The sequence below is a fragment of the Panulirus ornatus genome, chromosome 17 (assembly GCF_036320965.1).
Source record: "Panulirus ornatus isolate Po-2019 chromosome 17, ASM3632096v1, whole genome shotgun sequence".
NCBI classification, from domain to species: Eukaryota; Metazoa; Arthropoda; class Malacostraca; order Decapoda; family Palinuridae; genus Panulirus; species Panulirus ornatus.
This window is the reverse complement of record NC_092240.1, coordinates 19,838,944-19,860,848: the sequence shown is the minus strand read 5'-3', so window position 1 is coordinate 19,860,848 and position 21,905 is coordinate 19,838,944. Positions and strand designations below refer to the sequence as shown.

Below are 21,905 nucleotides of genomic sequence, written 5' to 3'. Positions count from 1 at the left end.
TACATCCATATTCCAATCCATGCTTTTCCCATGGAACAAAATTGAAATCTAACAAAATCATTGTTGTTTCTAGCTTGTCATAGTCCTCAGTATTTCTTCAATTTTTTATAGTGTCATGCTCAAACCCTCCATTTTAATTTTGATTGGTCTGTATATACTATATTAAGTGCCCTTGTTGCTGGTATGCTTATTGTTAATGTTTCACTTTTGTGAGATACTTTCATTATTTGTTTCACATCAAATGGGCTTCTTACATATATGCCTACCCAGCTTGCTTATTTTTTTGTCTATCAGCTTTAAAGGTCTCATATTTTTCAGAATCTCTGTCATTACTCATTTTCCCATATGCCCATGTTTCAAAATATGATAATATTTTTGAAGGCAATTAATAGAATAAGAAAAACAAGGGAACCAGTAAGAACATCAGTGAAGAGGGCAAATAGGAAAGCAGTATCAAGCAGAGATGAGGTGAAGAGGAGATGGTGTGAGTACTTTGAAGGACTTCTGAATGTGTTTGACAATAGGGTAGCAAATGTGAAGTGTTCAGGTAGGGGATTTATGTAAAGAGAAAGAGTTATGCAAAGTAGTTTGATGAGAAAAGAAAAGATGTGAAGAGGTTGCATAAGGTGGAATGTAGCATGGTGGCTAGAGTGGATGATAATGAAGCTGAATTTCTGAAGCAAGGGGTGACTGTTTTGTTGATTGGTTATTTAGGATTTTCAAAGTATGTGTGAGTTATGGTGAAGTTCCTAGGGATTAACAAAATTCCTGCATATTGCTAGTGTATAAAGGCAAGAGGGATAAATTTGAAACTTCACATTACAGTGGTTGAGGTTTATTGAGCGTACCATGTGAGTTGTATCAGAGAATGGTGTTTGAGAAGATCAGTGCTTGCACAAACCTTCAGACAAGGAATGAACAATGAGGCACTGGAAATGGTAGATGATGTATGGACAAGGAGTTTGCTTTGAAGAATGTGTGTGAGAAATACTAAGTCAGACATAAAAATTTGTTTGTGGCATCAATGGATCTGGAGAGAGCATCTGATAGGGTTTATAGAGATGCATTATGGTGGGTGTTATGTATATATGGTGTAGAAGGAAAGCTATTAAATGTGTTGAGGAAATTTCATCAAGAAAGTAAGGCATGTGCATGTGTAGGTCAAAAGGAAGATGAGTGGTTAAAGGTGAAGGTGGGTGTGCAGCGGTGGGTGTGTTGTCACCATGGTTGCTCAGTCTGTTTATGGATAGGATGGTGAGGGAAGTGAATGCAAAGTTTTTAGGAAGTAGGGTAGGTATTCAGTCTGGCAGAGGTGAGGTGGTATAGAAGAAATTATGCTGGCAATAGACTCAAGTGAGGAACTGTAGATATTGGTTTCTCATTTTGGGAGGTGTGATAAAGGAGAAAATTGAAAGTAAATGTAAATAAAAGTAAGGTTATTAGGATTGGCATTGGAGGGTGACTGGTTAGTTGGAGCATGAGTTTGAATGGAGAAACTTGGAGGAAGTGAAGTGTTTTAGATACCTGAGAGTGGACTTAGCAGCAAATAAAGCCATGAGAACTGAAGTAAGTCATAATGTGAATGAGGAAACAATGGTCCTGGGAGTATTGGGAATGTATGGAAAGAGAGGTCACTATCTTGGAGGGAAAAGATAACTATGGATGAAGGTATAGTAGTCATGCCAGATTTGTATGGATGTGAGGCATGGACTGTAGACGAGAATGTAAAGAAGAGGGGGAGTGCATTTTCAGTGTAATATTTTAAGGACAATATATTGTGTGAGGGTGAGGAGGGTCAATTAAGAAATTATAGGATACGAGAGGTGTGGTAATAAGAAAAGTATGGTTAAGAGAGCTGAAGAGGGTGTGCTTGAATAGTTTGGATATATGAAGAGAGTGAGTAAGGAGAGGTTGACAAAGAGGATGTACGTGTCAGAAGTGGTGTGGAGAGGTGGAAGGCAGAATTAGGGATTGAATTGTAGTTTAAAAGAGGTTTTGAGTGCTCAGGGCCTGAACATGCGGGAGTGTGTGAGGCTTGCATATGGTAAAGTGAATGGAAATGATGTGGTATGCAGAAGGTGATGTGCTATCATTGGACTGAACAAGGGCATATGAAGCAGGCAGGGGAAACCATGAAAAAGCCTGTTCCTTTAACACAGGAAACACCAAACAAGCATAGAGAAAATGAAGATGTACATGGAAACCAACACATATCACCACATAAGGGTTATTGTTCCTTGTGCCCAACTCTTTCACCATGTGATTCAGTGCAACTCCCATGGTTTCATCCTCTGCATAGAGTAAAGTGAATGGAAATGATATGGTATGCAGAAGGTGTCGTGGTATCATTGGACTGAATAAGGGCATGTGAAGCAGGCAGGAAAAACCATGAAAAAGTCTGTGTGTCCTGATTGTTGATAGAGGGCTGTGATTTCAATGCATTACACATTAATCTGAGAATGAATGTAAGTGAATGAAGCCTTTTCTTTGTCTGTTCCTGGTTCTACCTCTCTAACACAGGAAACACCAAACGAGTGTAGAGAAAATGAAGATGTACATGGAAACCAACACATATCACCACATAAGGGTTATTGTTACCTGTACCCTATCCCCAACTCTTTCACCATGTGATTCAGTGCAACTCCCATGGTTTCTTCCTCTGCCAAAACTACTCCCAGGTACCTAAAGAATCAAACTTCCCCTACTCCTTCCCAGTCAAACCTATGATCAGACTTTCCTGTTTTATTTTCCTGCTGCACCTCATTACCATACTTGTGATCACATGAACTCTGAGCTTTCTCTTTTCACATACTCTCCCTCTGTCTGTCGCTAGCTCTTAGAGGTTCTCGTTCGAGTTTTCCACAAGAGCTGTGTCATCTGCAAATAGCAACTGATTTGCTTCCCAAACCATTCTCCCCCTTCCCCTGTCTCCAGAATACTGCATAGCTGCCCCTCATCCTACAACCTTTGTATTTACCTCACTCGTGACCACAGCCATGAACAGGTTAAGCAACTGTTGTGGTATCAGTCATCCTTGATGTAGACTCACTTTCACCAAGAAATTCTCACCCTTCTCCCCATTTACTCACACACGTGCCTTACTCTTCTGGTGTGTTAGCAAGAATTCTCCCATTGAATGTGCTACCATCTCTCAAACAAACCATATTTACCACCTTTTCATTTACCAGTCCCTCAAATTACTCATTTCCTTTCTTGTATTATATTTTCTTTACCTATTAGCTGTTCCCCATTTGCTTTCCTCACTGTCACTCCCATTTTTTCTTTTCCTCCACACACTCTTCATCTCCCTCCATAATTATTCATATATTCTCTCTGAAGTTCATTAATACTCTCATTCAGTCTCTCATTTGCCCTATTTTTCGTTTACCCCCTACCTTTCCCTTGACCACCTTCCACTCTTTCTTTAACTCCTCCCAGTCACTTATACTTCTTCATTATGGTTACCATCCACATATACCTGTTATCCCTTTCACTATCAAAATGATATCTTCTTTCTACCACTCACTACCCTTTCTCATGTGGTCGCATTCCATAATCCTTATGCCACATGTTTCACCAGCTTATGTAATCACAGCTCCCTTAAACACCTTCATCTTTTCTTTCACCCCATTTGTTTCATGTACTCTTCCTTTAGTCTCTCTTGGTACCTCTGCATGAAGGTTTCATTTCCAAGCTCACTCACTTTCACCACTTCCTTCCTAAATGTCATTTTTCTCAAAACCAATACATACTTTCACACCTGCTAAGAAATTTCAAACATGCCTCTTGCCAGGATGTTCATATCTAACGACCTCCCCTTTATATTCCTGTCAGTTAGCACAAAATCCAGTAATGCCTACTGAAGGGAATCCATTACAAGTTACTGCTTTGCTGTTAGAGAGGCTTAGGTACCAGTAAGTTCATAATTCCTTATGACACATATCTGAAATCCTTCTAGTCCACATGTTCTCCAAGAGAATATTTCAGAGTTGTCACTTTTGATTCAGATGAAGAATGTCTGAGGTATAAACTGAACACATGATAACGATATCCACCTCTAATCACATCATCATCACAAAATGAAATGACTCATAGAACTGATTTCCTTCCATTTCCTTCATTACTGGCCAATTTAAAAGCTGATGCTTGTGCACTTTGCTGCCATTCATGGGCTGTACATATTTAAAGAACCTGGCCCTTGTTTGTTTCATATGATCAGCTCAGGATATGCATCATGGGCTGAGTAAAAGAGTTTCATGTCTTGTCATGTAAGCATCTACAGACTCACTTGAGCTAGGGATATTTTGCAATTTTTTCCTTACTTTACTAAATAATTCATACCCTGCTGCAGTTAGTTCATGGACAACAGATTGATTGAGTTGCAGGACAGGGTCCTGGTAAATGGGATTGATGCAGACTTGGCTCACTTCATGTTGGGCTGAAGACAGTACGGAGAGTGTCTCTAACGTATACAAGAGCTTAAGGTGTCTGAAAGTTTAGAGCTAGGACAGAGGGTTATGTATTGAATTATTTTGAAATGTAGAAGCACCCTTTGGGAAATTTATTATTTTTTGTCATCATTATTAATACTTTCGCTCTAGATGACATCATGATTCCATAAGATTAGATTAATGGTGTTGAAATTGTAAATTCTTAATGTACAGTATATATCATATTATAGTAGTGTGATTACAAAACTAGACACCTTTGGTATTATTTTCTCTCGCTATTTCCAGGATCAAGACCCTGTAGCACTGGGGGAAGATGTGGTTGTAGCTTCCCGTAATGCATTAACCCAGCGTTATATGCTGCTTCCCTATCTGTATTCTCTTTTCTTCAATGCACATCTCACTGGAGAGCCTGTGGCAAGGCCACTCTTCTTCCAGTATGTAGTAAAATCTGTTGGTAAATTGATTGTGTGTCTGCTATTTACCATTCCCTTTTTCCCAATATCATCTATATGATTACTGTGTAGAATGACATAAATGTTTCAGAGAGACAAGAGTTCGACTGTGTTGTAGTAGACTGAATATATTTGAGACAAAAGACAATTATAGATATATATATCCTACTGATACAGTGACTTGTAAGTGTGAAGATCATAACTGGAATTGAACACTTACTTAATGTAGTGCTCTCTTTGAACTTCTTATGGTTTTGTCTGTGCAAAATTGTATTAGTGAATCAAGAAATAACTAATTTTTCCCTTTTTATGTTGGAGGCTTCAGTCACAGACAAAAGTCTACATCAAGGCTGCGCCTTGATTTTAAAATGGAGAGGTAATGAAAGGGAAAAAGAAGAGACAAGGAAAAGTATTTACATATTTTGGAGGAAGTGAAAAACTTGTCTTTTAAGATGTGCAAGGTTATAGTGTGCAAGGTGTAGGGAAAGAAACAGTGAGCAAATGCTGGTAACTCTTTAAAGGTGAGAATATTTATGGCAAGGATTTGGGTAGTTACGGTCTCTTAATGGAGTATGATATGGATATAGAATTTTAGAAGGGTACAAGCAACTGAAACAGAATTTTTTATAAACGCTAGTGATGAAATTTGAAGTACATTAATGTGAAAATGCATAACAACATCCTGATGTAAAAGGAACAGTGTGATTAATGAGATAAAGGGATGAATTTGGGGATGATTTTGATGTAGGGAGAATAGTCATCTAACATCTCAGTACAAGAGTTTATGAGGGGCTCTAGGTAAGAAAGGATAACAGATAACAGATTAGAGAGCGTCTAAGCAGTAAAGGAATGACTTTGAGGATGATCTGGACGCAGGGAGAATAGTCGTCAAACATTTCAGCACTAGAGTTTATGAGAGGCTCTAGGCAAGAAACAGTGTCAGCACCCCTTCTGCCCCTAATAAGTTGATATTAGATAACAGATTATAGAGTGCCTAAGGAGCAGTTCATGTTATAATGCTGCTTCATTTCCTCTGAGTTGCAAATGATATGTGTGTGATCATGCTTGCTTGTTATAGATATTGCATTTTTAGCAGTATATTGTGAATGGGTATTCCTTGCATGTGTCTGCAAGTTACTCTGGCAATGTGACCCCCAAACCCCTGCACCCTAGATGGTGCAATGCAGGTCACCTTTACCCATAATTTCCAACTCTGATTTCTCCTTCAAAAGAGGATGGTCTTCTGAAGTGGACAGTGGCGCTAACAAACTAAAAAAGTCAACAACCAGATGGGAGCAGCTTACAGTTAGCTGTACTGTTACTAGCGACATTTTGGGTCCTGACAACATGGCAAGGGACCCACATCCTTCCTGTTCTGATTGGTACAAGTTACAGTTCCCCAAACACATGCAGCCAGGTGTTCAAGGGATTTGTATTGCCAGCTTCTCTAAGAAACATAAGAATTTAGAGTTTGAGCTAAGTTTACTGGGAAGGAAATTTTTGTAGTTACAAAGGACCTGGATGTGGTATCAGTGGCCATCCAGATAGGACACTTATATAGTGGGGGAGCTTGTTAAATTTCAATTACTGGAGGATATGATGAAGATGAAGGTCATTATCAAAAGCTTTCCAGTTTTTTGTCATTACAATTAGCTCAAGGTAATGATAGCCTCGCATGGCCTAGGGAAGGGTTGGTGGTAAGGAGAAGAATTAAGGTATATATCTTTCTGGGGAGGTAAGGGGAGTGGGGGAGGAATGGGATGTATTTAGGGAAGCAGCGATGGCTTGCGCAAAAGATGCTTGTGGCATGAGAAGCGTGGGAGGTGGGTTGATTAGAAAGGGTAGTGAGTGGTGGGATGAAGAAGTAAGATTAGTGAAAGAGAAGAGAGAGGCATTTGGACGATTTTTGCAGGGAAAAAATGCAAATGAGTGGGAGATGTATAAAAGAAAGAGGCAGGAGGTCAAGAGAAAGGTGCAAGAGGTGAAAAAGAGGGCAAATGAGAGTTGGGGTGAGAGAGAGTATCATTAAATTTTAGGGAGAATAAAAAGATGTTTTGGAAGGAGGTAAATAAAGTGCGTAAGACAAGGGAGCAAATGGGAACTTCAGTGAAGGGGGCTAATGGGGAGGTGATAACAAGTAGTGGTGATGTGAGAAGGAGATGGAGTGATTATTTTGGAGGTTTGTTGAATGTGTTTGATGATAGAGTGGCAGATATAGGGTGTTTTGGTCGAGGTGGTATGCAAAGTGAGAGGGTTAGGGAAAATGATTTGGTAAACAGAGAAGAGGTAGTAAAAGCTTTGCGGAAGATGAAAGCCGGCAAGGCAGCAGGTTTGGATGGTATTGCAGTGGAATCTATTAAAAAAAGGGGTGACTGTATTGTTCACTGGTTGGTAAGGTTACTTAATGTATGTATGATTCATGGTGAGGTACCTGAGGATTGGTGGAATGCTTGCATAGTGCCATTGTACAAAGGCAAAAGGGATAAGAGTGAGTGCTCAAATTACAGAGATATAAGTTTGTTGAGTATTCCTGGTAAATTATATGGGAGGGTATTGACTGAGAGGGTGAAGGCATGTACAGAGCATCAGATTAGGGAAGAGCAGTGTGGTTTCAGAAGTGGTAGAGGATGTGTGGATCAGGTGTTTGTTTTGAAGAATGTATCTGAGAAATACTTAGAAAAGCAAATGGATTTGTATGTAGCATTCATGGATCTGGAGAAGGCATATGATAGAGTTGATAGAGATGCTCTGTGGAAGGTATTAAGAATATATGGTGTGGGAGGCAAGTTGTTAGAAGCAGTGAAAAGTTTTTGTCGAGAATGTAAGGCATGTGTACATGTAGGAAGAGAGGAAAGTGATTGGTTCTCAGTGAATGTAGGTTTGCGGCAGGGGTGTGTGATGTCTCCATGGTTGTTTAATTTGTTCATGGATGGGGTTGTTAGGGAGGTGAATGCAAGAGTTTTGGAAAGAGGGGCAAGTATGCAGTCTGTTGTGGATGAGAGAGCTTGGGAAGTGAGTCAGTTGTTGTTCGCTGATGATACAGCACTGGTGGCTGATTCATGTGAGAAACTGCAGAAGCTGGTGACTGAGTTTGGTAAAGTGTGTGAAAGAAGAAAGTTAAGAGTAAATGTGAATAAGAGCAAGGTTATTAGGTACAGTAGGGTTGAGGGTCAAGTCAGTTGAGAGGTAAGTTTGAATGGAGAAAAACTGGAGGAAGAAAAGTGTTTTAGATATCTGGGAGTGGATCTGGCAGCGGATGGAACCATGGAAGCGGAAGTGAATCATAGGGTGGGGGAGGGGGCGAAAATCCTGGGACCCTTGAAGAATGTTTGGAAGTCGAGAACATTATCTCGGAAAGCAAAATTGGGTATGTTTGAAGGAATAGTGGTTCCAACAATGTTGTATGGTTGCGAGGCGTGGGCTATGGATAGAGTTGTGTGCAGGAGGGTGGATGTGCTGGAAATGAGATGTTTGAGGACAATATGTGGTGTGAGGTGGTTTGATCGAGTAAGTAAAGTAAGGGTAAGAGAGATGTGTGGAAATGAAAAGAGCGTGGTTGAGAGAGCAGAAGAGGGTGTTTTGAAATGGTTTGGACACATGGAGAGAATGAGTGAGGAAAGATTGACCAAGAGGATATATGTGTCGGAGGTGGAGGGAACGAGGAGAAGTGGGAGACCAAATTGGAGGTGGAAAGATGGAGTGAAAAAGATTTTGTGTGATCGGGGCCTGAACATGCAGGAGGGTGAAAGGTGGGCAAGGAATAGAGTGAATTGGATCAATGTGGTATACCTGGGTCAACGTGCTGTCAATGGATTGAATCAGGGCATGTGAAGCGTCTGGGGTGGGCTGTGGAAGGTTCTGTGGGGCCTGGATGTGAAGAGGGAGCTGTGGTTTTGGGCATTATTACATGACAGCTGGAGACTGAGTGTGAACGAATGGGGCTTTTGTTGTCTTTTCCTAGTGCTACCTCACGCACATGGGGGGGGGGGGGGGGGTATTCCGTTTATGGCAGGGTGGCGATGGGAATGAGTAGGGGCAGACAGTGTGAATTATGTACATGTGTATGTGTCTGTGTGTGTATATATATATGCGTACATTGAGATGTATAGGTATGTATATTTGCATGTGTGGACATGTATGTATATACATGTGTATAGGGATGGGTTGGGCCATTTCTTTCGTCTGTTTCCTTGCGCTACCTCGCAAACGCGGGAGACAGAAAAAAAAAAAAAATCTCTCTGGGAGAGGCAGTTATGAAATACATCAACATTCATAGCTGTTTCCCCTGCAAGGTGGAACACTTCATCAGGAAACCAAATTCCTTTGGGAATTGTCAATATTGCAAACTTTTTTTACCACACATCTTTCCTGCTGTTGGTGGAGTGACAGGGCATTTGGAGCAGCCAGGGTAAACCATGAAAAGGTTTGTGGAGCTTGTCTATGGATTGGGAGCTGTGGATTTTAGTGCATGGTTTTGGTGCAACACATGACAGTTAAAGAATGGATTTTACCCTAGAAAAGTTTGTGGAGCTTGGCTTTGGATTGGGAGCTGTGGTTTTGGTGCCAAAGAAAGGATGTGAGTAAGTGTGGCTTTTGTTTCTTTCTGGTGCTACCTTGCTAAAGGGGGAAATGGTGGTGAAGTATGAAAGAAAGAAGAGAAAAAGATATACGCTTCATCTGAATACTTTTATTTAACTTAGTGAATTATATAGATTTATAGGGCAATTAATCATAAAGTTCCATCTTATTTACAAGATAATCTTTTGCTTCACAGATTCTTCAAAGATCCAAAAACTTATGCCATTGATACTCAGTTCATGTGGGGCCCAGCACTAATGATCATCCCTGCTCTTCATGAGGTATGATAACAGTATTTTGAAGTATGCAATAAAACTGCCAAATTCATACTCATATCATTTGGTTTAGTGCACCTATAGATGTATTTAAACAAGCATATTATCATTGTCATTCACTGATATTATGATATTCAAATGTGTCCATTAATGCTTAACCTTTAGTTTTCCAGTTTTCTCCATCTGAATATGAACTCTCGGTACAATAACTTGCATGACTTGTCTGTTATTGAATTGGGCTGTATATCGAACAGAATTCCAAAAAGCTATAGCAACATGATTTTTATATTACTTTAAAAGATTGGAAGGGAATTTTAACAAGTAATGAACTGTTTGAATATATCACAACATTATTAACAGATCATTTATATATTCCAAACCACATCTAGATGACAGTGTATCTCCATTTCTGATTGACTAATAAGATTATGGTGTAGGCATTTGGACACAGTTTTGTAATTACCCATCATTTTGTGGGCAAAATTATATTCTACCAGATTGATTATTTCAAACTTGCCACCAAAATGGAAGGTGCACCTGTCATTGTTTCTTTTGATCTGGAAAACTTGAGTTTTTCTCAAGTATTTTCTCCCACAAAGAACAGTTGTCAAATCCTTCAGTGTGATCTCCATTTGTAGATCTATTACCCATATCAACAGATGCCTTTCCTCTTATGTTGTTGCCATTGGACTTCATTTTATATAATTCTCCCTTTTCCACAGTTAAATATAGTAGCAGCAGCGCATCCGTTACACAGTAGGTTTGCAATACCTACATATTTTCCTTTCAGTCTTATGAATATCCCTGGTGTTGCAGAGAACCCAGGAAGTCATTCAAAGCAAGTTTTTATGGACCTCTGTCGTGACAGTGATGCATTTAGGGGTCACCTGGGGTTCAAACACATAGGTTCAAATCCTAGTTGAAGTAGTCAGTCCACAGTCAAGCCATTTGTTGATCCTTCCCTAGGGAGTTGATAAATTGGGTACCTGGTTAGGTAAGGGTGTCAAAGTGTGTGTGTGTGTATGTAACCAAGGTGAGAATAGAGATAGGCAGTACATTTCAGGAAAGGAACCTAGATGTTTTGGCTCAAAGTGAAACAAAGCTCAAGGGAACATGCGATCCCATAAGCCTGGTTGACAAATGTAGTCATATAAGACATATCTTCAGGCAGTTATGTTATCCTGAGTGGTTTGTGAACAATGCTTACTGGAAAGCTAGGAAGACAATTTATGCATCTAGTAATGAAATTGTAATAAATGACGATAAGTCTGAATGTTTAGTGTTGCCCTATTCTCCCAACTTAGCTAAAATAAGACAGGCAATAAATGACAGTGCTTTTGATGTTACCTTCCTGTACAATAACACTATCAGTAAGACCTTAATTAAAAGTAGGCCAAATCATCCAATGAATGGGAGTGTTTTCATGTAAAATGCAAGTCATATAGAAATGTATACAGTGGCCAGACCAGAACAACTGTAACTGAGAGATATTATTGGCACCATCACTCACTATACAAGGATGACCGCAAAAATGTGATCACTAAACACTGTCATGAAAACAGTCACCCTGTAGACCGTAAAAACCAGTTATTTTATACCCTTCTGCTGATTATGCTACCCATAACATCATTGAGTCTGTCTTAATTGCTAATACTAAGAACTTTAGTTTGTCCCCAGGCAACTTTATAGCCCTCCTATCATCAACCTCACTAGTTTTATTGTCAAACATTTCTTACTCTCTCATTACTTACTTGATCAAACCACATCACACCACTAATTGTCCTCAAACATTTCATTTCCAATACATCATCCTCCATATAAAACTGATAGGACTACTATTTCTTCAGACATACATATTTTTGCCTTTCTAGATAACGTTTTGTTTTTCCACTCATTCTTCAGCATCCCCAGAACCTTTGCCCCCTCCCCCACCTTATGACTTATTTCTGCTTCAGTGGTTTCTATTGCTACCATGTCCACTCCCAGGTATCTAAAACACTTCACTTCCTCTAATTCTTCTCCATTCAAACTCGCACCCCAACTAACATGTCCTTCAACCCTGCTAAACCTTAAATGAATTTGCTGTAATTCACATTCATAATCAACTTTCTCCTTTCACACAATCTTCCAAACTCAGACATCTACTTCTGCAGTTACTTACTCAAACCTGCCACCAGTGTTGTATCATCAGCAAACAACAACTGGCTTCTTTTCCATGCCTTCTCATCCCCTACAGTTTCCATACTTGCCCATCTTTCAAAGACTCTCGCATATACCTCCCCCATCACCACACCCAAAAACAAATTGAACAACCATGGTGACATCACACACCTCCACTGCAAACCAATCTTCACTTGGAACCAATCACTCTCCTCTCTTATTATTCATACACAAGCCTTACTCCCTTAATAAAGATTTCTTACTGCTTTTAACAGCTTTCCTTCCTCACTGTATATTCGTAAGACCATCCACAAAGCATCTCTACTATCCCTATCATATGCTTTCTCCAGATCCATAAATGCCACATACAAATCCATCTGTTTTTCTGTTTTTTTCACACACATTCTTTTAAGTAAACACCTGATCCATACATCTCCCACTTCTGAAACCACACTGCTCCTCCCCATTGCGATGCTCTTTACATGCCTTCACCCTGTCAGTCAGTGTCCTTCCATAGAACTTACTAAGTATACTTAACAAACTTGTACCTCTGTAGTTTGAATGCTCTCTTTTATCCCCCATGCCTTTATACAATGGCACCCTACATTCATTCCTTCAATCCTCAGGCACCTCCCCATGATACATCTATACATAGAAAATTCTTACCAACCAGTCAACAACACAGTCACCCCCTTTCTGAATACACTCAACTGCAATACCATCAACTTTAGCTGCCTTGATACATTTCTTCCTTCATAAGGCTTTCACCACCACTTCTTTCAGTGGGGTGAAGGGCATGCACAAGATAGAGTAGATTGGAATGATGTGGTATACTGGAGTCGAAGTGCTATCAGTGGTCTGAAACAGGGATTGTGAAGCTTCTGGCAGTAACCATGGAAGGACCTGTGGGACCTGGTTGTGGACAAGTAGCTGTGGTTTTGGTGCATTGCACATGACAGCTAGAGAATGGATGTGATCAGATGTAGCCTTTCTTCGTTTGTTCCTGACATTACCTTGCTAGCGTGGGAATGGTGGTCATGTATGAAAAAAAAGAATTACATGTATATAGCATTTCCTTGATTAGGGCATTCAGTTATTTGTACCATCTCAACAAATATGAAAAAAAAAGCTTCTTGAAATTTTGTTCAGACTGAGATTTCCAAGTGTTCCACACTCACCTTCAGAGCTCAATTTTATCACTTTTATATGATAATTAAGATGATTTATCAAATATAAGAGTTTCTTATTGCAATAAACCCCTCTAAGACCCAGCTCCACAATATTCCAGTATCATAGAATTCAATTTTTTCATACATATTCGCCATTTCCCGCATTAGTGAGGTAGCATTAAGAACAGAGGACTGAGCCTTAGAAAGAAAATCCTCTCTTGGCCCCCTTTTCTGTTCCCTCTTTAGGCAAAATAAAAACTGGAGGGGAGGAATTCCAGCAGGAATTCCTGCTCCCTCCCCGTTTAGTCGCTTTCTACAACATTCAGGGAATACGTGGGAAGTATTCTTTCTCCCCTATCCCCAGGGATAAAAGTTATGAAATACTTAGAATATTTTTCTGTTGATACCAATGAAGCATTTAAAAGAATGAATTACCAAAAAGTCTCAGGCAAATATATAGTGTATATAATGCTTAAAACCATGCAGCTTCATGCACTGTATAATATCACTTCGACCGTCAAGCCCACACTGAATGTAAAGGACGGAAAAAGAGAAAGAATTTGTAAGTAGATTGAATATAAAGTGAAAGACAGGTATTTCCATTGCAAAGGAGTTTTTCATGGACAACTTCAAGGTATTACAAGGTATTACCTGCTTTTGAAGAGAGTTAGCACTACCATTATGCTGATATAACTTAAAGGAATCAGTGCGTTCTAGCCCATGATGAGCAAAGCTCTTGTTTTTTAACATGACTATTGAACAGCTTCATCCTGCAGTAGTCAGAAACACTGTAGACAGTGCTCTAATCGTATTAAAGAGAATATTACCAAAGAATTACCTTATATGTATGATATTTGGGTGTGGATAGAAGGTCGTTACCCATCAAGCCTCTTTGATATTCAGTGTGATTGATAAAAAAGTGAAAAGCAACGAAATAACTTATTGATAAAAAGTGAAAAGCAACGAAATAACTGATGATGAAGGGGAAAATATGTTGAGAGTGCTGATTTGAAAAATATGGTAAACAAAGAAGATTGTAAATCAGGTAAATACCATAGCCACATCCAGGAATGAGAGTGAATGAGTTGAGGGAAAAGATATCAGAAGAACCATCCAAATGTCACATTTTATATTGATAGATCTTATGCATGTTTGGTAAGTTTCGTCAAGTGTAGCAAGGACAGGGTAGATTTCATGCCTAAATTTATAAAAGAGAATACTTTAACCCACCTCTACAAAGAAGCAGTGAACAGAGAATGGAGGTTGGAAATTGCAATCTGACCCTTTAGATTACTCCCAGGAGTATTTAAATCAATGAGAAGTATTCATTTTACATGATTTTTTTCAGAATGTAATCAGTGTGAAAGCATACATCCCCCATGGTTATTGGTATGACTGGTATCATGGTTACCTAGTGGAAGGTGAAGGGGACTACATGAACCTGGAAGCCCCCAAAGATAGGATCCCATTACTGGTTCGTGGAGGATACATCATCCCAACACAGATGCCTGCTAACACGACCACTTCAAGGTATAACCAAGAATCTGTCTGTCATTTTTAGATCAACACATCAGCTTTCACCAGTTCTTCAATATTGGGGCCATTAACATAGTATTATTGAGATATCTTGTAACTGTCAAGATGATTTTGCAAGATCTTGAATTTTATACCTGCATTATATATAAAGTTTGACTTTTGATTATAAGTATCTTACTATCTTATGATTGGTGTTGTGACCAATACTGTCTGCAACAGTCGGAAAAATGGCTTGGGTCTCCTAGTAGCACCAGGTGTATTCGGTCGAGCTTCTGGAGAGTTTTACTGGGATGATGGAGACTCTCTTGGTAAGTTAGCATTACACACTATTTATATTATCATACTGCTGTATTATATAGTAATAGGAATTCTATGGGTTTTCAAACCTGTCACTGTTATGAAAATAGGAATTCCATGGATTTTCAAATCTGACATTTTAGGGAAATGACTGAAAATATATCCACTTTTTGATAATTCCTCCTGAGCACCCAGAACAGAAGGAAGACCCTTTCATGACAAATTTTATTAATGTATTTAAGATTTTGAGGTCCATATAGTGTTATTTTTGTTATTTGTGTGTAAACAGATACTGTGCCAAGTAAGGCTTACACTCGTATGCAGTTCATAGCTGGCCCTGGCATCATTACTGTAAATTGCACCACCATTGGCTATACTGCTCCTATCAATCTCAGTAAGTGATTTTGTATTTGCTTTTCATTACCCTCTGCTAACTATTTAGAATGCTTGTTACCTTACATTGCTAAAAGCCATAATCATATTTATTTGTTTATTTATTATACTTGTCGCTGTCTCCCGCTTTAGCAAGGTAGCGCAAGGAAACAGACGAAAGGATGGTCCAACCCACCCACATACACATGTATATATATACATGCCCACACATGCACATATACATACCTATACATTTCAACGTATACATACATATACACAGACATATACATATATACACATGTACATATTCATACTTGCTGCCTTCATCCATTCCCATCGCCACCCTGCCACACATGAAATGGCACCCCCCTCCCCCCCATGCGCGCTTGAGGTAGCGCTAGGAAAAGACGACAAAGGCCACATTCGTTCACACTCACTCTCTAGCTGTCATGTGTAATGCACCGAAACCACAGCTCCCTTTTCACATCCAGGCCCCACAAAACTTTCCATGGTTTACCCTGACGCTTCACATGCCCTGGTTCAATTCATTGACAGCACGTCGACCCCGGTATACCATATCATTCCAGTTCACTCTATTCCTTGCACACCTTTCACCCTCTTGTATGTTCAGGCCCTGATCGCTCAAAATCTTTTTCACTCCATCCTTCCACCTCCAATTTGGTCTCCTACTTCTCCTCGTTCCCTCCACCTCTGACACATATATCCTCTTTGCCAATCTTTCCTCACTCATTCTCTCCATGTGACCAAACCATTTCAATACACCCTCTTCTGCTCTCTCAACCACACTCTTTTTATTACCGCACATGTCTCTCACCCTTTCATTACTTACTCAGTCAAACCACCTCACACCACATATTGTCCTCAACATCTCATTTCCAGTACATCCACCCTCCTCCGCACAACCCTATCAATAGCCCACGTCTTGCAACCATATAACATTGTTGGAACTGCTACTCCTTCAAACATACCCATTTTTGCTCTCGAGATAATGTTCTCGCCTTCCACACATTCTTCAACGCTCCCAGAACTTTTGCCCCCTCCCCAACCCTGTGACTCACTTCTGCTTCCATGGTTCCATCTGCTGCTGAATCCACCTACATATATCTAAAATACTTCACTTCCTCCAGTTTTTCTCCATTCAAACTCACCTCCCAATTGACTTGTCCCTCAACCCTACTGAACCTAATACCCTTGTTCTTATTCGCATTTACTCTTGGCTTTTTTTCTTTCACACACTTTACCAAACTCAGTCACCAGCTTCTGCAGTTTCTCACTTGAATCAGCCACCAGTGCTGTATCATCAGGAAACAACAATTGACTCACTTTCCAAGCCCTCTCATCCACAACAGACTGCATACTTGCTCCTCTCTCCAAAAATCCTTGCATTCACCTTCCTAACAACCCCATCCGTAAACAAATTTAACAACCATGAAGATATCATGCACCCCTGCTGCAAACTGACATTGATAACCGTTCTGTAGAATTATTGTTTAATGTTACATAATTGTTTTGAGTTTATTAATGGACACTTCATGAGATGAGAGTGAGGTTGTAGCGCTATATCATGGTTGAATAGAATGAAAAATGCCATAATTGTATGCAGGTGATGCCATTCTTTTAGCAAAAGAAAAAAGAAAAAGTATCAGATACTTGGTTGTTCTGATGATTTGTGTGGCAGGAGGATTCTAAAGGCAAATGTAAGAGTTAAACTTTTCTAGTTCAAAAATGAAATAAAATGGCATTGCAGTGTAATATCAGATTGAATGGATAATTATTACTTACTTCCTGCCCAAAGAGTCCTTTCTATCTTTATGAGGTTCCTCTGGTGCTCAGGAAGCCAGCCACATCCACTGGTCCATATCAAAGCAATAAGTGTAATGATGATCTGTGCATTTCTATGTGCAGAGAGTACAATTGAGTAGTGAATGTTTGGTGTCTTCATTATGGTAGTTACGTTGTGGGCATGATGGGTCTTGGGCTATGTTGAAATGGTGTTTGTATTGTTGTAGGGATGGATGATGTTCAGAGCATAGATGGGAAACTGTGACACATGTTTGTCTGAGGGATTGTGGCTTTTATTGGGTGTATTTCTGGGGGGTTGAAGTTTAAGACTGAGTTTGGAGGGACATTGTCAGGTTATTTCAGTGTGTAAGTGTTTCATGTGTTATATACATGTTGGGGAAGAGGGGATCTGTGAGTAGCAGTTGCTGAATTGTGAGGCAGGGGTAAGCTCTGTGGTTAGTTGAAGCATCTATATATTATGTGAGGTGATTGTGTAGGATGATATTGAAATGTTTGGGTCTGAAGCCGTGTTGTGTGGATGAGAGTAGGATGTTTTGTTTGATTTTATGGATCAGTTTTTCACAGAGTTTGGATACTGAGGACAGAAGTGATATAGGGCAGCAGGAGGAGAGGGACTTGATGGTTTGGAAAGTTTTCAGATTGGGATTACATTGGTAAGTTTCCAGAAGGTGCAGATTTTGTGTGTCTCATATGAATGTTTAATATGTTGTGAGGGCCTGTAGTAGGTGAGTTCTTTTAAGGTTTTACTTGCATTGCTTGTATCAATGGGAATGTAGGGGATTGAGCAGTTATTTCTGGATGAAATTTTTTTCATTACTTTGCTATTTAGGTGTGAGCTTAGTTTGTGGTTGATTTTTCATTAGTGCCTAATGAGAACATTTATGTTTTCTTTGGGAGGAATTATTTCACCGGAATGGGTTAGGAGTGCCTCATAAGTAGGGGCTGGATTGGTATGGTCATGTTTAAGGTATGAATTGATTTAGTTATAAGGAATAGAGAGCTTTGGTTTTGAAGCAGTACACATGACAACTAGAGAATGAATTAGAGCGGACGCTGTCTTTCTTCATCTGCTCGTGGCGCTGCTTGCTAAGACGGGAAATGGTGATCAGATACAAAAAAAAGGACAGTGGTAGGAAATCTGAAGATGAGAGCTGATAAATGCTTATGAGAGTATTTGAAATGCAATGAAACTCTGGGAAATAGAATGTAGGGCATAGGGTACACAGGTAGTTTACATTTTGGAGTTTTTACTGTAGCTCATATTTATAAATGAGCAGCCTTAAATCTTGCAGGGTAGGAAGGATGAAAAGAAGAAAGCAGTAGAGATGGAGTACATGCAAGGTATAACTAGGATTTAGAGGGCAGATGGAATAATGGTTGAAAATTTGAGAATGTTGTATTATGTGATGAATCATTAGATTCTGTCCATAGCTTGCTAAGTTTAGTGACCTCATCTCATGCTCCATTGCTCAAGTTTTATGATTTATTTACAGCATATGATGTAAACAGGAGTTGTGGGAGTATGTGATAGAATGTAAGAAAGTAAATTCTCGATTAATATGGGTAAAATTGAAAGTTGATGGAGAGAGGTGGGTGATTATTGGTGCATATGCACCTGGGCATGAGAAGAAAGATCATGAGAGGCTAGTGTTTTGGGAGCAGCTAAATGAGTGTGTTAGCGGTTTTGATGCACGAGACCGGGTTATAGTGATGGGTGATTTGAATGCAAAGGTGAGTAATGTGGCAGTTGAGGGAATAATTGGTATGCATGGGGTGTTCAGTGTTGTAAATGGAAATGGTGAAGAGCTTGTAGATTTATGTGCTGAAAAAGGACTGATGATAGGGAATACCTGGTTTGAAAAGCGAGATATACATAAGTATACTTATGTAAGTAGGAGAGATGGCCAGAGAGCGTTATTGGATTACATGTTAATTGACAGGCGTGCGAAAGAGAGACTTTTGGATGTCAATGTGCTGAGAGGTGCAACTGGAGGGATGTCTGATCATTATCTTGTGGAGGCTAAGGTGAAGATTAGTATGGGTTTTCAGAAAAGAAGAGTGAATGTTGGGGTGAAGAAGGTGGTGAGAGTAAGTGAGCTTGGGAAGGAGACCTGTGTGAAGAAGTATCAGGAGAGACTGTGTACAGAATGGAAAAAGGTGAGAACAATGGAAGTAAGGGGAGTGGGGGAGGAATGGGATGTATTTAGGGAATCAGTGATGGATTGCGCAAAAGATGCTTGTGGCATGAGAAGAGTGGGAGGTGGGCTGTTTAGAAAGGGTAGTGAGTGGTGGGATGAAGAAGTAAGAGTATTAGTGAAAGAGAAGAGAGAGGCATTTGGACGATTTTTGCAGGGAAAAAATGCAATTGAGTGGGAAAAGTATAAAAGAAAGAGACAGGAGGTCAAGAGAGAGGTGCAAGAGGTGAAAAAAAGGGCAAATGAGAGTTGGGGTGAGAGACTATCAGTAAATTTTAGGGAGAATAAAAAGATGTTCTGGAAGGAGGTAAATAGGGTGCGTAAGACAAGGGAGCAAATGGGAACTTCAGTGAAGGGCGTAAATGGGGAGGTGATAACAAGTAGTGGTGATGTGAGAAGGAGATGGAATGAGTATTTTGAAGGTTTGTTGAATGTGTCTGATGACAGAGTGGCAGATATAGGGTGTTTTGGTCGAGGTGGTGTGCAAAGTGAGAGGGTTAGGGAAAATGATTTGGTAAACAGAGAAGAGGTAGTAAAAGCTATGCGGAAGATGAAAGCCAGCAAGGCAGCAGGTTTGGATGGTATTGCAGTGGAATTTATTAAAAAAGGGGGTGACTGTATTGTTGACTGGTTGGTAAGGTTATTTAATGTATGTATGACTCATGGTGAGGTGCCTGAGGATTGGCGGAATGCGTGCATAGTGCCATTGTACAAAGGCAAAGGGGATAAGAGTGAGTGCTCAAATTACAGAGGTATAAGTTTGTTGAGTATTCCTGGTAAATTATATGGGAGGGTATTGATTGAGAGGGTGAAGGCATGTACAGAGCATCAGATTGGGGAAGAGCAGTGTGGTTTCAGAAGTGGTAGAGGATGTGTGGATCAGGTGTTTGCTTTGAAGAATGTATGTGAGAAATACTTAGAAAAGCAAATGGATTTGTATGTAGCATTTATGGATCTGGAGAAGGCATATGATAGAGTTGATAGAGATGCTCTGTGGAAGGTATTAAGAATATATGGTGTGGGAGGCAAGTTGTTAGAAGCAGTGAAAAGTTTTTATCGAGGATGTAAGGCATGTGTACGTGTAGGAAGAGAGGAAAGTGATTTGTTCTCAGTGAATGTAGGTTTGCGGCAGGGGTGTGTGATGTCTCCATGGTTGTTTAATTTGTTTATGGATGGGGTTGTTAGGGAGGTAAATGCAAGAGTCTTGGAAAGAGGGGCAAGTATGAAGTCTGTTGTGGATGAGAGAGCTTGGGAAGTGAGTCAGTTGTTGTTCGCTGATGATACAGCGCTGGTGGCGGATTCATGTGAGAAACTGCAGAAGCTGGTGACGGAGTTTGGTAAAGTGTGTGGAAGAAGAAAGTTAAGAGTAAATGTGAATAAGAGCAAGGTTATTAGGTACAGTAGGGTTGAGGGTCAAGTCAATTGGGAGGTGAGTTTGAATGGAGAAAAACTGGAGGAAGTGAAGTGTTTTAGATATCTGGGAGTGGATCTGTCAGCGGATGGAACCATGGAAGCGGAAGTGGATCATAGGGTGGGGGAGGGGGCGAAAATTTTGGGAGCCTTGAAAAATGTGTGGAAGTCGAGAACATTATCCCGGAAAGCAAAAATGGGTATGTTTGAAGGAATAGTAGTTCCAACAATGTTGTATGGTTGCGAGGCGTGGGCTATGGATAGAGTTGTGCGCAGGAGGATGGATGTGCTGGAAATGAGATGTTTGAGGACAATGTGTGGTGTGAGGTGGTTTGATCGAGTAAGTAACGTAAGGGTAAGAGAGATGTGTGGAAATAAAAAGAGCGTGGTTGAGAGAGCAGAAGAGGGTGTTTTGAAATGGTTTGGGCACATGGAGAGAATGAGTGAGGAAAGATTGACCAAGAGGATATATGTGTCGGAGGTGGAGGGAACGAGGAGAAGAGGGAGACCAAATTGGAGGTGGAAAGATGGAGTGAAAAGGATTTTGTGTGATCGGGGCCTGAACATGCAGGAGGGTGAAAGGAGGGCAAGGAATAGAGTGAATTGGAGCGATGCGGTATACAGGGGTTGACGTGCTGTCAGTGGATTGAATCAAGGCATGTGAAGCGTCCGGGGTAAACCATGGAAAGCTGTGTAGGTATGTATATTTGCGTGTGTGGACGTGTGTATGTACATGTGTATGGGGAGGGTTGGGCCATTTCTTTCGTCTGTTTCCTTGTGCTACCTCGCAAACGCGGGAGACAGCGACAAAGTATAAAAAAAAAAAAAAAATGATGTAAAAGCTGCAGATTGATCTTTAGTATATGGATGTAGGGGAAAAAATTTACACTTGCTGTTAGTATACAAGTGACAGTGCCCTTGAGACATCATGCTGAGTGTCCAGAGATTTAATGCATAAATGTCTCTATCTGCCCTTCCACCATCAGGGTACTGTTCCCATAGGGAGCTCATTTTAACCTTTTTTCCATTATTTTATAGTTGTTTAGGTATCTTGTATATTCATGGTAGTACAGTATGCACATGTAGTATGAGTCTTTTGACATGCTGGTTTGTTTGGTAGTGGCTAGAATGTAAACACTTAAGCAGTTCTGCCACTGTGTTGTTTTCAACCTTGCTGAGGTTATTC

General features: G+C 40.1%; 1 protein-coding gene across 5 annotated transcripts in view; it reads left to right on the top strand.

Annotated features, from left to right (window-relative positions):
- Positions 1-21,905, top strand: part of LOC139754602 (lysosomal alpha-glucosidase-like) — a 328,644-nt gene that overhangs the window by 296,755 nt on the left and 9,984 nt on the right. For all 5 annotated transcript variants that reach the window (XM_071672033.1, XM_071672031.1, XM_071672035.1 and 2 more), the window contains exons 16-20: positions 4,737-4,885; positions 9,678-9,762; positions 14,434-14,615; positions 14,841-14,929; positions 15,208-15,312. In XM_071672033.1, coding sequence (XP_071528134.1) covers positions 4,737-4,885; positions 9,678-9,762; positions 14,434-14,615; positions 14,841-14,929; positions 15,208-15,312 — 610 coding nt within the window. The remainder of the gene's footprint in view (positions 1-4,736; positions 4,886-9,677; positions 9,763-14,433; positions 14,616-14,840; positions 14,930-15,207; positions 15,313-21,905) is intronic.